A 17124-nucleotide genomic window follows, 5' to 3' on the forward strand; every position below is an offset into this window, starting at 1 on the left:
CCTGTCTAAACAATCCCCCTCGTAATTATGGTTGCAATAATTCAGTCCAATGTATGACATAAAAGGTTCCCATATTCTATACGATTTTCTGACTCTATCATGCAGTATACATTTTTCCTGCTAAAGTAATGTTGATTCACTCAGATTTATGAATAGACCATGAGTCTACAGGAGTGGTTTACTTCGCAGAACAACTAATAAATAAATAAATACGTCACCTGCATGTCTGAGGATCTTGCAGCTCATGAGTGGTCCGCATCCTTACATCCAGTGGTGGCCTAGCGGGTAAGGAAATGGGTCTGTAATTAGAATGTCGCCGGTTCGAATGCTGAGATGCCAGGGTGTCACTGAACAAAGTACCGTCCCCACACACTGCCCACTAAGGGGATGGGTTTAAAGTTGATGATTTAGTCACTTTCCAGCAGTCATTTATTTCTCTTTTTAAGGAAAGTGGTAATGGAAAACAGTGATACATATTCAGAAATGAAATATCTGAATTCAATCCACGTTGCATTGTATAAGGCACTATTTGCAGTTATCGGCTGCAATATGAAAAGTAAATGTTTTTCTTCCTTGTAGTAAAATGGATAATTAAAATTATAATTAAAAATATTTAATTGACCAACTTTTTTTGCTATTATAAGGCATTGAAGTTTGTGTTTTGTTTGGAAATAAAGCATTGAAGGTGTACGGCTTATCTAGCGGTTAAGGAAGCGGCCCCATAATCAGAAGGTTGCCGGTTCGAATCCACCAGGGTGCCACTGAGCAAAGTACATTCCCCACACACTGCTCCCCAGGCGCCTGTCATGGTTGCCCACTGCTCACCATGGGTGATGGTTAAAAGCAGAGGACACATTTTGTTGTGGCACCATGTGCTGCGCTGCAGCATTTCACAATGACAATCGCTTCAGTTCATGTATCACACTGTGCAGTTTTCATTTAGGTGCATCCTTTGATGCACAATTTTCAGTCCATATCAAAACTGAGATGAGGGCAAAATGTTTTATTTAAATCAGGAAAGTATCCCCCATGAATTATGCATTCAGGAATGATCCATTGTAGAAGAAAGCACAGAAAAAAAATTAAAATGCTTCCGTTGTTCTAGTGCTGTAGAACAGTGTGCCAACGCAGAACCATTATCCAGCGAACAACAGGTTGAACCTCCGCTATTGTCTTAAACCGCCCGGCGCAATAATTCAATTGACTGCAAAGCAGCTATTCGCAATTACCGTCGCACATCTGTTGCACGCCGCGCACGGTGAGTCACACGGGCCCAGAAAGCCTGTGGGAGGCCGGAGACGCTGGCAGCGAGGCGAAGAGAGTTAAAGTACACACACGACTTTCCACCACGGTGATGTCACCGACGATTGGCTACCTGACGTGGGTTTATGAGAAGCTTATTCATTAAACAATAACTCCGTCTGTAGGCAATTCATCCCGGTTAAATAAATACCAGCTCTTTTTTTGGGAAAGCACAAATTAATCGGATTCTTGGAATCGCGCGGACAAATTAGTCGAGGCAAGGACGTATGACCCCCCCGCCGCCCCACCCCACGCCTCTCCAAAGCGGGAGTCTTGTTTGTTGACTCGGAGAGTAATGCGACCCAGCTGTCTACCCTCCCAACCGACACCTGACTCCACTCCCTCGGAGTAGCTGGCGTGGCCGGGCGAGATCTCTGTTTGCGAAACGCGGCGGAGGACAAATAAGATCCAGCCCCACGCGGAGCAGTCGCTCACGGCGGTCAGTTGGGGGGGGGGGGGGACCTGGTGAACTTCAGAAACCTGATGCCAACGGCGGCTTTGTTTTATTAGAGGGCTGGTAGGTACCTGCTTCTAAAGTACTGGCCCATGGGGAGCTCTAAAAGAAAAAAGAAAATCCCAATTCCATCACGCCCTCCGGACTACAAAGGCATTTCTGAGTTTGGAGGGGCTGTCGGAAAAAGATGAATTCCTCCGTCTGACTGATGAACTGAAGAGGAAATTTTTTTTTTGTTGTTATTATTTATTTCCAAGGTCTTTCGGGGTGAGAGTGGGGGCCGGAGTTTCCTTCATCCCCACGCATCCTTCCTTTCTTCGCCTGCTCACCCGCGTTTCTCTGGCACCCTTGGCCATGTTTGTGTTTTCAGAGTGCCCGTGAAATGTTGGGTTGAGGCCGGGGCTGGGGGGTGGTGGTGGTGGGACATTCCAGCGTGGACCAGCTCTGAGGTAATCATTCACAGAGACCCCTTTCTATCTGTAAACGTTGCCCCCCGCTGCGAGGTGGCGATAAATACAGACGTGCCTGACAAAGCCATATTTGACATCCAGCAGAAGGACAGGACAGCCCATTCATTAGACCCACATCTGAGCGCTGGGTGACCATGAGGAGAGAACGTAAGGGTCGGTCGACCCTCTCCCTGACCCTCCCCACGACCTGAACTCCTCAGGAACGGAGGGGGTGGAGTGAATTAGTGAGAGCGGGGGGGGGGGGGGGAGTTATGAAAACAAAAGTATTGTAACAGATGGGACTGTCTGCACCTTGGAAACCACACTGAGGAGCGGTGGAGCAGGGTGGGACTGCAAGTGGGGCTAAACGGTAAAAGCCGGGAGCCAGAGGGAGATCGCCTTCACAGTCCCACTCGCTGCGCTGCCTGGGGCGCGGAGGAAGACGAGCGCGACGGGGTGGCACTTTGCGCTGAAGACATAAAAGGACCTCTTTTTTTCACTGAGCCTCAGAAGACTGTGCAATACTCTACAGGTTTGTGACAAGGACAAAAAAAAATTTGCATGGCCAATATGTGACAACAGTTTGCTGAATATTTTTTTTCTTTTGTCATAATGAAGATCCTGACCAAGTTCTGAACGTAGTCCAGCTGCCGGGTCGCAGAATGCTGCAGTCAGTGCCTGTTGTCTGATTGTTTTACAGTTCCTGTAAGATTTTGAGGCATATTTTTTTTAAAAAAAAGAACCATCATGGAACCTCTCTCTCTATCAGAGGGGTTTTCTAACTTTTCAGACTTGGATCCAACCGGGTTAGTTGTCGAGGACTGGCTCTCGCACGAAGACCTTGACGCTTTTAGTATAGTGATGGCCGTCCTCTACCTGTTGGTTTGCATTTTGGGCCTTGCAGGGAACTCACTCGTCATAGTTACCGTTCTGAAGTTAGACAAGATGTCCTCAGCAACGACGGTCTACATCTTCAACCTGGCCCTGGCTGATGGACTCTTCATGGTGGGGCTTCCGTTCATTGCAATCCAGAACTTCCAGAATGGCTGGGCCTTCGGGAACCTGGCTTGCAAACTGGTGATGGTGCTTGACGGCATTAACCAGTTCACCAGTGTCTTCTGTTTGACTGTGATGAGCGTGGACCGCTACATGGCCCTGGTGGACCCGCTCAGGTTTGCTCACTGGCGTACGCCACGTCGGGCCAAGATCATCGCTGGCTTCCTGTGGCTCCTTTCTCTGCTTCCTGTTCTGCCCATGGCGGTGCACTTCTCAGCAAATGACGGTTTGTGCACCATGGACTCCCAGGTGGCCTCAGATTGGTGGCTGGCCTTCATCTGCTACACCTTTGTATTGGGTTTCGCGTTACCATTTGCCATCATGTTGGTGTTCTACACCACTTTGGTGATCACCCTGAGGAATGCTCGGCAGCAATCTCTGGGTGGGGCACCCAGCCCAGAAGGTCAGCGTCTGGAGAATCAGGTGACCAGGATGGTGGTGGCGGTGGTTCTGACCTTCGGGGTGTGTTGGCTGCCCTTTTACGTCTTCAACTTCTGCTCGCTGTATCTTAGCAGCCTGATGCTGGACTTTGCTCGTGGATTCGAGTTTGTGGTGCTCCTCTCCTACGCATGGAGCTGCGCGAACCCCATCCTCTACGCCTGCCTGTCAGAGACGTTCAGGAGGCACTTCCGCACTCTGCTCTGTCCCCGGAAAAGATCTCCCAGCATACAAGGCGATGATGACACAGAGGGCTACGACCTACATGATACCACTGCATGTGAAATGGGCACAGTGGCCTAGGATATTTAAATTATGCTTTTTCATGTGCATGTTTGTATATGGGTTTTCCTGTCATCATTTTGCCATTACTAAATATAAATATACAAGCTTAATATGCATCCAGAAAAATAATGAAAGGAAAGCATTTTCATTTGTCTAAGAATTTTTACGATATGGGAATGAGAATCAATATTTATTTACACTTTTACCAACAAACACCACTTTCAAAAAGATATCAAGACAATCACTAATAGCTAGTAACATTGTTCTTTATATGCTTCACCGAAATTAAATTAAAATTTTAATGGAATATTTTTGACCCTTGATGACAGTTTGACCTCATCTGTCAGATTTTTCCTCAAAAATTAAACGTCTCCAAAGTAAAAGAGTCTCATGCACAGTGCTAAGCATAAAAATTAAGGGTTATTTATTGTGTCATATTGAACAGATTTAGCCTAAGGCTTCAAAAGCTGTGTCCCCATTTATTGCACATAAAGGTCACCCTAAAATATGCTAACTGTTTTACAGGTAAGGCTCCACTGCAATTATTATTGAATTTTTTTTATTTGTGAAATACCCTACGGAAGCCCGGCAGGGTTGTTTTGCATCTTTCCTTGCTTGTAATACCTCACGTAATAGCTTTTTGTGTTTTCATACACCTTTAACCCCTAATGCATACACTTAAAAATGATCTCTGGATGTTGCTATGATGCGACCGTTGCCATGGAGCTCTGCTCAGGCTTGCTTCCTTTCAGGGCCCCTCAAGTAACTGTAACTGTTTCAACAACGTGTAGTGAATATCTGTGGGAATATTTTGGATGGGAAGAACATTTGGCACCACGGAAATTGAATATTTATAGCTTAATTTATGCTAGATTGCTGTTTAATGAATTGTTTTCTATTTAGGCATTAATATCTCTCTGTCATAAAATATTCTATGCTGTCATCTATATGTTCAATACAATATGATTTTATTATGTATTATACATTCAAGCTTTTAATGAATTTTGCAATGAATTAATTACAGATATTTATCTCTTAAACCTATAGCAAGGAAAAATATATTAAAATAAAACACATTGGATATATTTATGTTCATTTTATCTTCATTTGTCAGCACACACACATCTGTTATGGGGGCCACACAGAACACAGTGCATTACGTTTCACTGCAACTGTCCACCCGGAAAGACTGCTTACGCCAAAAAAGTAAACTTTACCATGAGGATTATACAAATTGACAGAAAGGACCAAATAAATCAGCAGCCCTTGTGCAACTCAGTTTTGAACTGACAAACATGAGCAACTTGCTTGTGTAATAAACTACACATGACTGATATATTTAAAGGGATTTTTGCAATGAAAGTAGGCAAAGAGAACAATAATTTATATTTGAATGTCATATGCCTTGACAAATGACCTCAGTGGCAGTACCTTTCGTTTGCTGTTTTGTTTGTTTGTGCTGAACTGTGCTGAAACCGATCAAAGACCATGTCTGCCCGTGAAGTGACTATTTAAGCACAGCCAAATGCGATGAGACACTTCATAATCTAGCATGCTCTTCCTCGTTGCCTCAAGCTGGGTTGGTATGATTGTAGATGGATGCCATGTCTCAGACTTGCAAGTTAAATTTTTGCTCGGAACAAGAGAAAGTCCATGAAATCTTGCTTAATGTATTTGACATGCTTGGGGGATTTATGATGAGGTGCACACACACGCTCTCAAAATGTGAGGTGGTCTGAGAACTTCAAAGGTCAAGTCATTTGGGTCATTCTGATAATCATGGTGCAGGGAATTTTATCATTCAAGCATAGACACTAGGTATCAATCAGGTGACCTTTCAACCCTGTGGGGATGTTACAATGGCTCAGAGTATAATCTCACAACATTAGAAACAGATTGCCCGATGGACCAGTGAAGGATTAATTTCACAAAGACGTCCTCAGGATTTACATAAGTAAATCAATCAATAGAGAAACACGATCTTCAAAGATGTTTAGGAATGCAATATATTGATGGGTAAAACCTTTAAACAACATCACCAGACAAGTCCTGACATGGGTTTAAATATTGCAGAATTGGTTTACTTGATTTATGGATGATGCTAGTCTGCATTTGGGTCCTTACCTGCAATTCATGACAGTTCAAAAATGAAGTGGCGACTCTAGTGCAGGAAGGCGCCATTTTTTAACTCCACCCAACCACCTTTCCTTCTGACCATACTAAAATGGCCAATGTTATAACATTGTTCCTATGATTGCACTATGGATCTTCTGAGTCATAAATGGTCCTCTAGGGGCTACCTGGATTCTTTGCCCCGGCCTAAAACTGAAGCCATGAACCAGTCTGTTTGAAGCCATGAACCAATGCCTGGTGCCAGATATCATCCATCCACAATCCTCCCCTTGTAGGTTCTTATTTGCTGAGAAGAAGGATGGCTCTCTGCACACATGTACTGACTAAAGGGGTCTAATAAAAACTGTTACCCTCTTCCCCTTATACCCCAGACACTGGGGACACATGTATGGTGTAAAACTTTTGCCATATTTTTGTGGTTGGTCCACTGTGGCAAACCATAATGGGAGAATCTAAAGGAGACAACAACCCTATTTCCCTTATGTCTTCAGCTTTTAAATTGTATAAAGAGGCTCCTAAACATCCCTGGTTATGTTGCTTGTTATGTCGCCAGTCTCGCATTGTCCTGTCCCGCAAAATGGCTCCCCTGGCGCCTTTCATAGCTGACCACTGCTCACCCAGTCTGTAGGGTACTTCGACGCCTGCTTGGAAATCAGCTATTTGTTATGGCAGAGATGGATTATTTCCACCAGGTACCACTGCCCTGGTTTATGTGGTCTCAGCAGGAGTGATCCAGATGGACCAACAGAAGATCAAAGCAGTTTTGGAGTGGCTGGTACTTTATAGACCCAAGGAACTTCTATCCACCCCTCTCAAAGCTCTGACCTCACTGTTGATCCAGTTCCCTCCCACTGCAGAGGAAACTTCAAACCTGACATAGATAGATTGATCTTTTCACTTTTCACTTTACACTTTGACTTCACTCATTTGCACACCTTCACCCTACCTGTTACACATATTTTATGATATATGTTAAAGACATAAAAGTGTAATATTTGGTTCTGTTTGCAATATTTGCATATTGGTTCATTGTATACTTGCAATATTTGCAAAACTGTGGTCCGTAGAAGTCGCATTTCACTGCATATCATGCCATGTGTTTATGTGACAAATAAAATTTGAATTTGATTTGATTTTAATTCGATAGATAGATTTGTCAGCATTTTGAAGTTCCGGTCATGAGCCTGTTTGTTGCTTTGATATTGGATGTTAAAACCGATCTTTTTCTTTCAGTCACTGAGCAGTTTTTTTCCCCAGTCTTTTCTCCTGGGAAGGTCACTGAAATGCATGTTTATGGTAATCCATGGCAAATATGGCCCAAATCTATTTCTGTTAAATTCATGAGAACATGCTACTGAGAGTGAAAATGTAATTAATGTCATATTCCCATAAAGGGGTGGAAACTGATGAGCAGCTATATAGTAAAGCTGTATAAAACAAGAATTTGATAAGCTGCTGATAGGATTTCACTCTGATACACTCCAGAAGGGAGCCTTGATAAATTTATCGCCATATTTAAATGCCTATTTAAATGCTGAGGATCTTGAGAAATGGGGATGATCACACAGATAACACAGCACATGGGGCGTATGAGCCATCAGAAATCTGATATTTCACAGGACCTTCATGGGTTTCGGAGCTCTTGTCATTTGTACAACCATCTGGTTCTCAGGAGAAGACAGGATGTGCCCTCATTTTGGTCCCAGTCATTTCCTGGTCTCTGTAGTGTAAGATTTTGTATGTTTTTTATTTTCATGGAGCTTCAGCTGATGCTAAACTACATGAATGGATCATATTGGACATTGTATTAGTGTCTCTTTGCCAGTATTTATTTAATTAATGCAGATGCTGTATGGAATTAACACAGAGAAATGTATGTTAAAGGATGCTGTAAGGTTTAAAGAGATTCATTTCTCATTCCTTTGCCTTTTACAGGCTGCTCTGATGAAGCTGATTGCAGTCTATGGACTTGTGCTGCTCTGTCACAACAAATATTAAAAGATGAAAGCCATTTGACTGTCCTCAAAATAATTATGAGTATTACCTACAGAATCAGTGGAATGAAAGAAATTATTTCTTTTCAGATGGCCATTCAGTAGCATTTCCTCTGTAGGAAACAACAGAAAAATAGGAAACTCAAAGCATGAATGGTTGTTACAAAATAGTTGAAAATTAACAAAATGATTCATGCAGTTCACAAAAGGACCTGCAAATGCATTTTCTGAAGTAATTCTTTGTTATTAAATTCCAAAAGTGAATTTATTTGTTTTGCTATTCAGCTTTTCCCGGAAAGACCAGTTCAAAGGATAGAATAGGATAAGGTGAGAACTCTCAGTCCCATGAATCAGATTTCTAGATTGCTCATCTTTATTATTTAGTAGGCTGGATGTGAAAGAGTCTCTGACCGAAATCAGAAGCTGATTGATGATGGCCGATTGCTTTCACTTGCTTTTTTTCAATTGCTTTTATGCAGAGAGTCAAGGACCGCCAACACTCTAAGTAGAAGAGACAGACCATTCCGGTCATGCGAGCTAGGAATACAAAATTCCTGTTTTTCAAGACGATCATTTCTCAAGCGGATCGTTTCTTACACCTTCTTGTCATAGAGTGTTGATTTGGTAACTCAAAGGTCCAGGGGCTCGTGTATAACTGGGCCGTACATACATTCAACTTGGCATACCGCTACGTTGCCATTTTCACTGCAACACCAACCCCAACCGCTCGTTTTGTAAATAGTGCCACCTAGTGGCAAGGGTGATGGGTTAAACGCAGAGGACACATTTTGTTGTGTGCACCATGTGCTGTGCTGCAGTGTTTCACAATGGCAATCGCTTCACTTCAATGAAAGTCATGCAGTCTGTTCTATTTAAACCCCACATCCCATTTTCACCACTAGAACACACTGGCAAGCCTAAAATCTGCTTTTAGCTCATATGCCTGGCACCACGGGACGACAGAAACCTGGAATGGGCATATGGGCCAGAGCTGAGTACAAAGGCTTGGCTTAAACTCACAACGGGCATTAAGACAAAGAGCATTAAGGTTGTTTATTCATGGTTGTCATCAAAACAATGTTCCTCTCTCTTGCATACTCACAAACACACACACACATGCACACACACACAAGCCTTGACTGTGCAATGGAATAGGGCAGCATGTCCAAACACACACAGATCAACAGAGATTCCCTTGAGATGTCATGACAGCGATATGTCAGAAGGTATCCTTCAGACCACATATGCAGAAAGTAGTAGAGTAGCCACCCACAGGCAAATCACATGCTCGCAGAGAGGTCGAAGTAAAAACGCACATACACAAACCAAAAAAAAAACAAAAAAAACACAACCTGCTCTTCACCTCCAGCTCTGAAGGTCCCATCTATTTATGCTCCACGACGGCCTGGATAAGCCAAAGACGGAAAAACCCACTGGGCCGCAGCCGAACCAAAGCCTTCTGATCCAGCTGTAGGCCACTACTGTTTCAGCATAAAACCCCACATAAAACCCCGGACGAGTCCATCTCGAAGAGGAGAGTGCCATTCTTTATAAGGCAGTGGTGGCCTAGCAGTTAAGGAAGCGGTCCCGTAATCAGAAGGTCGAATCCCGATCCGCCAAGGTCCCACTGAGGTGCCACTGAGCAAAGCACCGTCCCCACACACTGCTCCCCGGGCGCCCACCAAGGTGACAGTCACTTTCACTTCACTTATTCTACCAAGGTGTCCATAGCCTGCATGGACAAGAAACAGGTTTGTTCCCCAAGGAAGAAAAAACAGCATGAAAACAGCATCCAGGGTCAGGAGAGACACTTGAGGGACACTTACATAAATGCAAATATAGGCCAAGACAATCAGAGTGAAAAGTTCATGGCCAGGCTCCCCAGCCGTTTTTTGCAGGAGTGCCCACCAGACGTGGGTGTGGCAACGGGTCATGTGTTACAATGGAGGAGGATCGGCAGAATATTGTGATCAAGGATTATTGATATCAAGGTTGAAGTTGAACCATTTAGTGTGGTTGAAAAAAATGATAATGGAGCATTCAATCTGAGGGTTGTTTTTATCAAACAGCATTAATAGGGGGGAAAAGGATGTTTAAATGGTTTGAGTAAAACAGTTTATAATGAAGTGATTTATGATAAACTGACACACAATCTGGGTCATTTTTTTTTAATCCAAAAAATTAATTTGTAGTACTACCGTGAACATCTGCAAGCGGAAAAAAAAAATTCTTTTGTCTTTTCTGACTGTTTTAGATACCACCTCAAAACAGAGGTGGTACAACAGTACATAGAACTCCAGCACTTTCACTTTCACCTCCAATCACTCCGGACTCTTTTGCACAAAATCACTTTGCACAAAATCACTCAGCGCTTTTTACTTCACTGCTCTTTTTCTTATGGCTCTTTTCTCTTTTCTTTAAACATTGTCTTTAACTCATTTGCACCCCTTCACCCTACCAGTTACACATATTTTATGTTAAAGACGTAAAAGTGTAATATTTGGTTATATTTGCAATATTTGCATATTGGTTCATTGTATACTTGCAACATTTGCAATACTGTGGTCTGTAGTAGTCGCAAAAAGCATTGCATATCATACCGTGTATGACTATATGTGACAAATAACATTTTAATTTGAATTTGAGATACATGTTCCCATGTGTTTTGTGACATTATCGTCACAATATTATTACAATCATTTCATTTCAACACTTTAATTAATGCACCAGATATTGCAAGTCTCAACCAGCCACGGCCAATCAGCAGCCTCGATACTGTTTGTTTACTGTCTCCTTTATTTTAGCTGGAATTTAACTTCCATCAAGGACATGAGGCCTTATCGAGCATTGACCCGTTGACCCACTCACACAAATGCCTTTTTCCTGTTGACTGTGGTCACAGGTGAAGGGCCACTGGGCCGTTGAATCAAGGTCCAACAGTACCCACCCCCGTCCCCCCACCTCCAGCAGTCTACGCCTGTATGTAGAGAAGTTCGGAGGGTTCCTGTGAATAGCTGTTCTCTCATATAACCGCTGGCATCTCAAAACCAATTCAAGATGTCCGATGGGTTTATCTGAAGATAAATTGCATGTTCTCATGGATTAGAAGCTAAAATAGAATGGGTTCAAGGGAAAATATCTGGAACAACTGATACAGTCCAGATTCAGTGTGTTCATAATATCGTCCATGATTGGAACATATTATCCATCAGTTAAGAACAACCACTCTTAAGTAGAGAGAGAGAGAGAGAGAGAGAGAGAGAGAGAGAGAGAGAGAGAGTTTCCATCAGAATTTCATCTTCCCACACGCAGGATTATTTTTACATGCCGAGAAGACGGTGTGGGAACATTAATCGTGGGGTCAGTTGAGAGACCCTCCCCATCACCCCCGTTCAGCATCAGCATCCTCCCGACACCTGCCTTCATATATATTCCACGCGAGCGCGTCCCGTGGCCTTAAAGAGAGGAGACCCGCAGCGCGGCAGCTCCATCTGCATGCAGGAGCGGAACCTGCAGCATCTCCATCTCCGCAGGAATTTCCCACGGGCGCGCGCACCGAGGGTCTCCAACGCGCTCCCACGGAGGCACGAGCCGAGCTGATCGTCAGAAGAAAAAAGAAAACCCGCGAAGACCCCCCCAAAATCGCCAGAACCGATCGTCTGCCTGGTGCCACCCGCGATGGCGACCTCGCCTTTGGTAAAAAGCCGAGGAAGGGACGACTTTTAAAAGGATGAGTTTAAGTGCGCTCCGGTTGGCACCGTGCAGGTGTTCGGATGGCGCGCGGCGTGGCGGCACCGGACCATTTCCCGCGTCGGGGAGCGTCGGAAACGGGCGCTTTCACGTCCTGAATGGCTTCATAACTTCTCCGACAAGAGGTGAGAGCATCCCGTCTATAAAAACCATACTCTTTATCCTCGTTCTGAATTGATGTGATGTACAGAATATGATCATTCGCTGTCCCGCGTGTTTTGTGCCGTGGAGCCGGTGATAACTGTGCTTCTTTAAAGGTAGCGCTCCATTTATGAACTTTTTTATTATTATTATTATTTCTGAACGTGGCGCACGAACCGCCACCATCTGTTCATTTTTCCAAGTGCACGAAATTCGCGGCGTGGTCACGTATCGCTTCAAGGTGCCCCCCCCCCCCTTTTTTTTTTTTTAATGATTCATTTGCTGAAAGGGCGTTAAACCCCCCCCCCCCCCCCCCCCCCCCCCTCCAAAAAATAAAATAGATAAAATCAGCTTCCGTTCATTAGCGGTCGAGTTCAATTGCAGCGTTTAATTAAGCGGCCGTCCGAGGTGCGCAACGTCCGTGCGTAAAAGCGCCGTGGAGAGGCCACCCTTTTCCTGGGCTCGAATACTTACGAAGGGACGTCCTTGCGCGCTGAAACGCCGAACCGGTTTCCGTAACAGGTGCGGGACGGATTCCCTGCAGCGTTCATGGGACGCGAACCGGTAACGCGAGCAACGGGAGGCCGGCAAGTTTGCGCGAGGTTGCGATCTTTTTTTTTTTGTCTCCGGCGCCATTATTTCGAGAACGAAAAAAAAATGGGAAGGATTTGTTCATGCTCCTATCTTTGTCAGGATTTATGAGTTGTTGACCAATGAGAAAGGCTCCAATCGTGTCTTAGAAGTGGGTCACATCGGTAGATAAAGTACATCTAGCCTGCTGAAGGAGATTTTTGCAATCTCTGCCATGTTGGAAACTTCACTCTTGTCATGGAAGAATGGATCCTGTTTTTTAAGGTGATTGTTAAATTGACAGGACCATAATTAAACAGAGGACGTTTATATGGACAGTTATCTCATTCACAAGTCACGATGCGTGTCGATGTTCATCGGAAAGGTGGAAAAAAAAAACAGCGCCTGTGTCCCTCATTTTTAAACTGAGCCTTTCATGGTTCAGATTATGCGGGGATCGAATCCCGCCCGTAAAATTACACGTAATAGTGGTCTCTGTTTTGAAAAGGTGCCCTTTAGGAAGCCCTGACCGCCGACAGCCGTCTGTGGGAAGCCCAGATATCAGCTCGCCGATTGCTTCAGACGCATAATCGCGCTGACAGTTCAGAAAGTCGACCTCAAGGTCTCACGCGTCATGGCGGTCGTTGACTTAGAGCGCCACGGCTCCATCGGACCCGATAAGAGGTCTTTGATCTAAACCGGCGGGTTTAGGTCATCCTTTAACCCCGCAATTCTGCGTGTGCCCCTCAAGAGAAACATGAGGTCACAGATTCACTCTGATCTTTCAATACATCTGAACAGGTTTAAAAACTGAAATAAGTCACACTGGGGAGATCATTCGTCTCATTTGGGATTCATTGTTTCCCCATTTCCCCCCCCCCATCATGGACATTCTGGAACAGATCTGCACCGTGACTATTACTCCCTCACGCAGGGCACGTTTCGGATGCTGGCAATGGGTGTTTGTTCAATGCAAATCAATTAAACCAACATTCGTCAGAGGACAGTACACAAGCTGCTGCTGCTAGGCAGTGGCGGAGGGAAGAAGCAGGTATAAAGTCTCGAATGTCCAAAGTATCAGTCACTCCCAGCCAGTAAACAAATTGGCTAATGTGAATGTGTGTGCGTCTGGGTGGGGGGACTAGGTCTTATTTAATGCGCAATTTGGAAATGCTGTGGTCAGAATGTGACTTTTAAACCTTCTTACTTTCTTTCATGTCCAGGTGGCGTATGACCCTGTCATCCCGTCCATCGAAAACCCTCTAAAAGTGAATAGAAACCCATTAAAGATGGAGTCATGGACTTTCTTCCCTGAACCCCCCAACCTGACTATGCCAGAGCCCCCCCAGTATGAAAGTTTCTTCCTAGGCAACGAATCGGACTTTGACAACCTCAACGGAACGCAGGAACCGAAGTTCGACCAGACCAGCTCAGCGGCCATCACCTTCCTGTACTTCATGGTCTGTGCAGTTGGGCTTTGTGGCAACACCTTGGTCATTTATGTCATCCTACGCTACGCCAAAATGAAGACAGTCACCAACATCTACATCCTGAACCTGGCGGTTGCAGACGTCCTGTGCATGATCAGCTTGCCCTTCATTGCTATTCAGATGGCCTTGGTGCACTGGCCCTTCGGCTCGGCGCTCTGCCGTGTGGTCCTCACCATGGACTCCCTCAATCAGTTCACCAGCATCTTTTGCCTGACGGTGATGAGCATTGACCGCTACCTGGCTGTTGTGCACCCAATCAAGTCCACCAAGTGGCGCAAACCCCGAATGGCAAAGACCATCAACCTGGCAGTATGGGGAGCTTCTCTGCTGGTCAACCTGCCTGTGATGATCTTCAGTGGTCTGATTAGCAGGGGCAACGTGCAATTCTGCACCATGGTGTGGCCCAGACCCCAGGAGGTCTACTACACCACCTTCATATTCAGCACTTTCCTACTCGGCTTTTTCCTGCCCCTCGTGGTCATCAGCCTTTGCTACCTACTCATTGTGGTCAAGGTGAAGTCCTCTGGAATCCGCGTGGGGTCCAGCAAGCGGAAGCGTTCCGAGCGCAAGGTCACACGGATGGTGTCCATCGTGGTAGTGGTGTTTGTGATGTGCTGGCTGCCGTTCTATGTCTTCAACGTCACCTCCGTCATGAGCTCCATCAGCACCACAGCCGCGCTGAAGAGCACCTTCGAGTTCGTGGTGGTGCTGGCATACGCCAACAGCTGTGCAAACCCTGTGCTCTACGCCTTCCTGTCTGACAATTTCAAAAAGAGTTTCCAGAACGTGCTCTGCATAAAGAGGGTGAGTGGTCTGGATGAGATTGAGCGCAGTGACAGTCGGCAGGATAGGACGCGCATGGTCAATGACATCGCTATAGAAACTCACAACGCTCTACTAAATGGTGACCTTCAGACCACCATATAAAAAGACCTTGTTGAAGCCGGAAGGCCATCAAAACACAGTGCAGTTGCTCATGTGATGTTCTGATCCTCAGGCTGTTCAGATACCTGTTGCTGAGTGGAGATCTGGATTACCTGTTTGGTAGATTGACCTTCTGACCATTTGGTCCAATGGCTTAACCGTACCCGTATTCATTTCCTGACAATGTAAATTAAAGCAAAACATTCCACGCGCTCCAATTTATTGACTGGGGCGTGAAACTTATTCACGCTGAAATCCGTCCAAGGGTTTCTGGGACATGGATTCATTGATCGAAATGCCCATGCTCCACAGAGCATGACTCTAAATGTCATCGGTCATGGCAACGTGAGAAATTGTGGCTCTTGAAGAACGTGGGTCTTAATTAATTAAGATGTGTGGTCAGTGGAAAGCAATGTAATTATTGTACAAAGGTTGCTTGCATGTGTAGCTCATTTCTGCCTTTTTTAGGCCCAAAGTCTATCACTGTTTGTTCATATGTTTGGGCAAAGAGGGGGTGTTAGTTTGCCTGTAATGTAAATATGATCCTATTTCCTTATGTATGATCTGGACAAGAAAAAGCACCGTCCTGTTCCACCAATGGCATTAACCAAGACTGAGTACACACGGGTCAAAGAAAGACAAATCTATGTTAATCCATGTTTGCTTTAATCAACTGATAATGATACAGTATCCAAAAAACAGTCGCACTCCACCAGCCTATTAGTTTACCCTTTTCCGCCCAGGACAAATCATTGTTTAATTTTATGCATTTATGCAATACCGTCGTTAAAATCGAATTAAAATTGAATTATTCTTTCCAACGGATTTGTCCTTTACACAAGGCTAAGCTCAGCCACGTCAATATACAGTGTTCAGTTGAAGAGCAAGGACGACTGAAGTATGTAGAGAGGCCTGAATGAAGCAGAAGACAAAGGATGTATGTTTGAAAATCTTCTGCATTCGTCTGTGTGACTCAACACTCTACAATGCATTAGTGCATTTAATATCGATTGCCATTGCCACTGACTTCTTCAGATTTTTTGAATTGGGCCCAGTTGTCCAGGAACATCCATGTCCTTCTACATGATCCTGCTGTAAGATAACATGATAAAAGGCTACAAAACAGTGTACAGTGTACATGTGTACTTTTATCTTAAAGCTTTAACTCAGAGCCAAGAAGGTTCTCAACACATCAACTCAAAGAATGTATTTTTCATTGTATGATGTCACATCCATCAACGTCTGACCAGGAATGGTGTGTAAATCCTGTATAACTGCATACCACAGTTATCCTAGAATAGGTAATTGAAGGGATTTATACAAACATTTGCGAAGGGCTACAATTGCGCATCATGGAGTGTGCAGTTCCTCTCCCACTCACATCCAAGCAAACCTGGAAATGCTGTTGGAGGAGGAGAGATTGATTAGTGTGCAGCAAATTAATACATTTTTGAACGGTCCTTAAATTCACTGGCGGAAAATAATGGCGGAATGACATTTTAATAAATGAAAACAGCAGACCCCAATCCAACGTGCCTTTAAACACTACAGAGCTCCTGTCATATACAGAATGTGGTTTTATTCTTTTTTTAAATGTGCACCCTCCCCCTGTTTCACATGAAAACCATTCTGTGAGCTCATTTGCATCAAGCAACTTTTTTCTTTTTTTTTGCTGCCAATGTCATTTATTTCTAAAGGTATTCAGCAGAAAACTCCTGTTTCTGTGTTGATCTTGGAGTTGGAAATCTGTTGGATCAATGTACAATAACAAATTGTAATGTACGTGTTTGTTGTTTGTGCTTTTCTTTGTGAATTATATTAATGCTTTACCAGATGTGTATGATGGAACAGAAGCTATAAAGAATTGTATTTAACTGCTTTAAGTCTATGTGAAATGACACTATTTGTTTATGTGAAATGAAGCTTATATATATATATATACACATACACACACACACACACACACACACACACACACACACACACACACACACACTCTCCATTGCCAAGTCAAATCACAAATCACAAATGGGTGATTTGGGTATGGGTACGGTAATGAACAGTCTTCAGACCATCTTACATTTTTCACTCTTTGTTATATTGCAGCTATTTGCTAAAAAGTTTTGCTAAACTCTTTT

The 17124-nt window shown here is 44.2% G+C and overlaps 3 protein-coding genes across 5 annotated transcripts in view; 2 read left to right on the forward strand and 1 right to left on the reverse strand.

The window, feature by feature from the left end:
• slc39a11 (solute carrier family 39, member 11) overlaps positions 1 to 306 on the reverse strand; it is a 173042-nt gene extending 172736 nt beyond the window's left edge. For all 3 annotated transcript variants that reach the window (XM_028970551.1, XM_028970548.1, XM_028970546.1), the window contains exon 1: positions 219 to 306. In XM_028970551.1, the coding sequence (XP_028826384.1) occupies positions 219 to 246 (28 nt within the window). In that variant the 5' untranslated portion in view covers positions 247 to 306. The remainder of the gene's footprint in view (positions 1 to 218) is intronic.
• A 2193-nt stretch (positions 307 to 2499) lies between these two features.
• On the forward strand, positions 2500 to 4898 carry LOC114784454 (somatostatin receptor type 5). The gene has a single exon (XM_028969873.1). The coding sequence runs from the start codon at positions 2953 to 2955 to the stop codon at positions 4000 to 4002; it is 1050 nt and encodes a 349-aa protein (XP_028825706.1). The 5' UTR covers positions 2500 to 2952; the 3' UTR covers positions 4003 to 4898.
• A 6643-nt stretch (positions 4899 to 11541) lies between these two features.
• Positions 11542 to 16869, forward strand: sstr2a (somatostatin receptor 2a). Its single transcript, XM_028965738.1, has 2 exons — positions 11542 to 11986; positions 13796 to 16869. Exon 2 carries the CDS (start codon positions 13862 to 13864, stop codon positions 14987 to 14989), a length of 1128 nt encoding a protein of 375 aa, XP_028821571.1. The 5' UTR covers positions 11542 to 11986; positions 13796 to 13861; the 3' UTR covers positions 14990 to 16869.
• The last annotated feature ends 255 nt before the right edge of the window (positions 16870 to 17124 follow it).

Source organism: Denticeps clupeoides, chromosome 2 (genome assembly GCF_900700375.1).
Source record: "Denticeps clupeoides chromosome 2, fDenClu1.1, whole genome shotgun sequence".
Taxonomy (NCBI): Eukaryota; Metazoa; Chordata; class Actinopteri; order Clupeiformes; family Denticipitidae; genus Denticeps; species Denticeps clupeoides.

Excerpts from the sequence above, each read along its gene's own strand:
- LOC114784454 (XM_028969873.1), top strand. The coding sequence starts at position 2,953 with ATGGAACCTCTCTCTCTATCAGAGGGGTTTTCTAACTTTTCAGACTTG.
- sstr2a (XM_028965738.1), top strand. The coding sequence starts at position 13,862 with ATGGAGTCATGGACTTTCTTCCCTGAACCCCCCAACCTGACTATGCCA.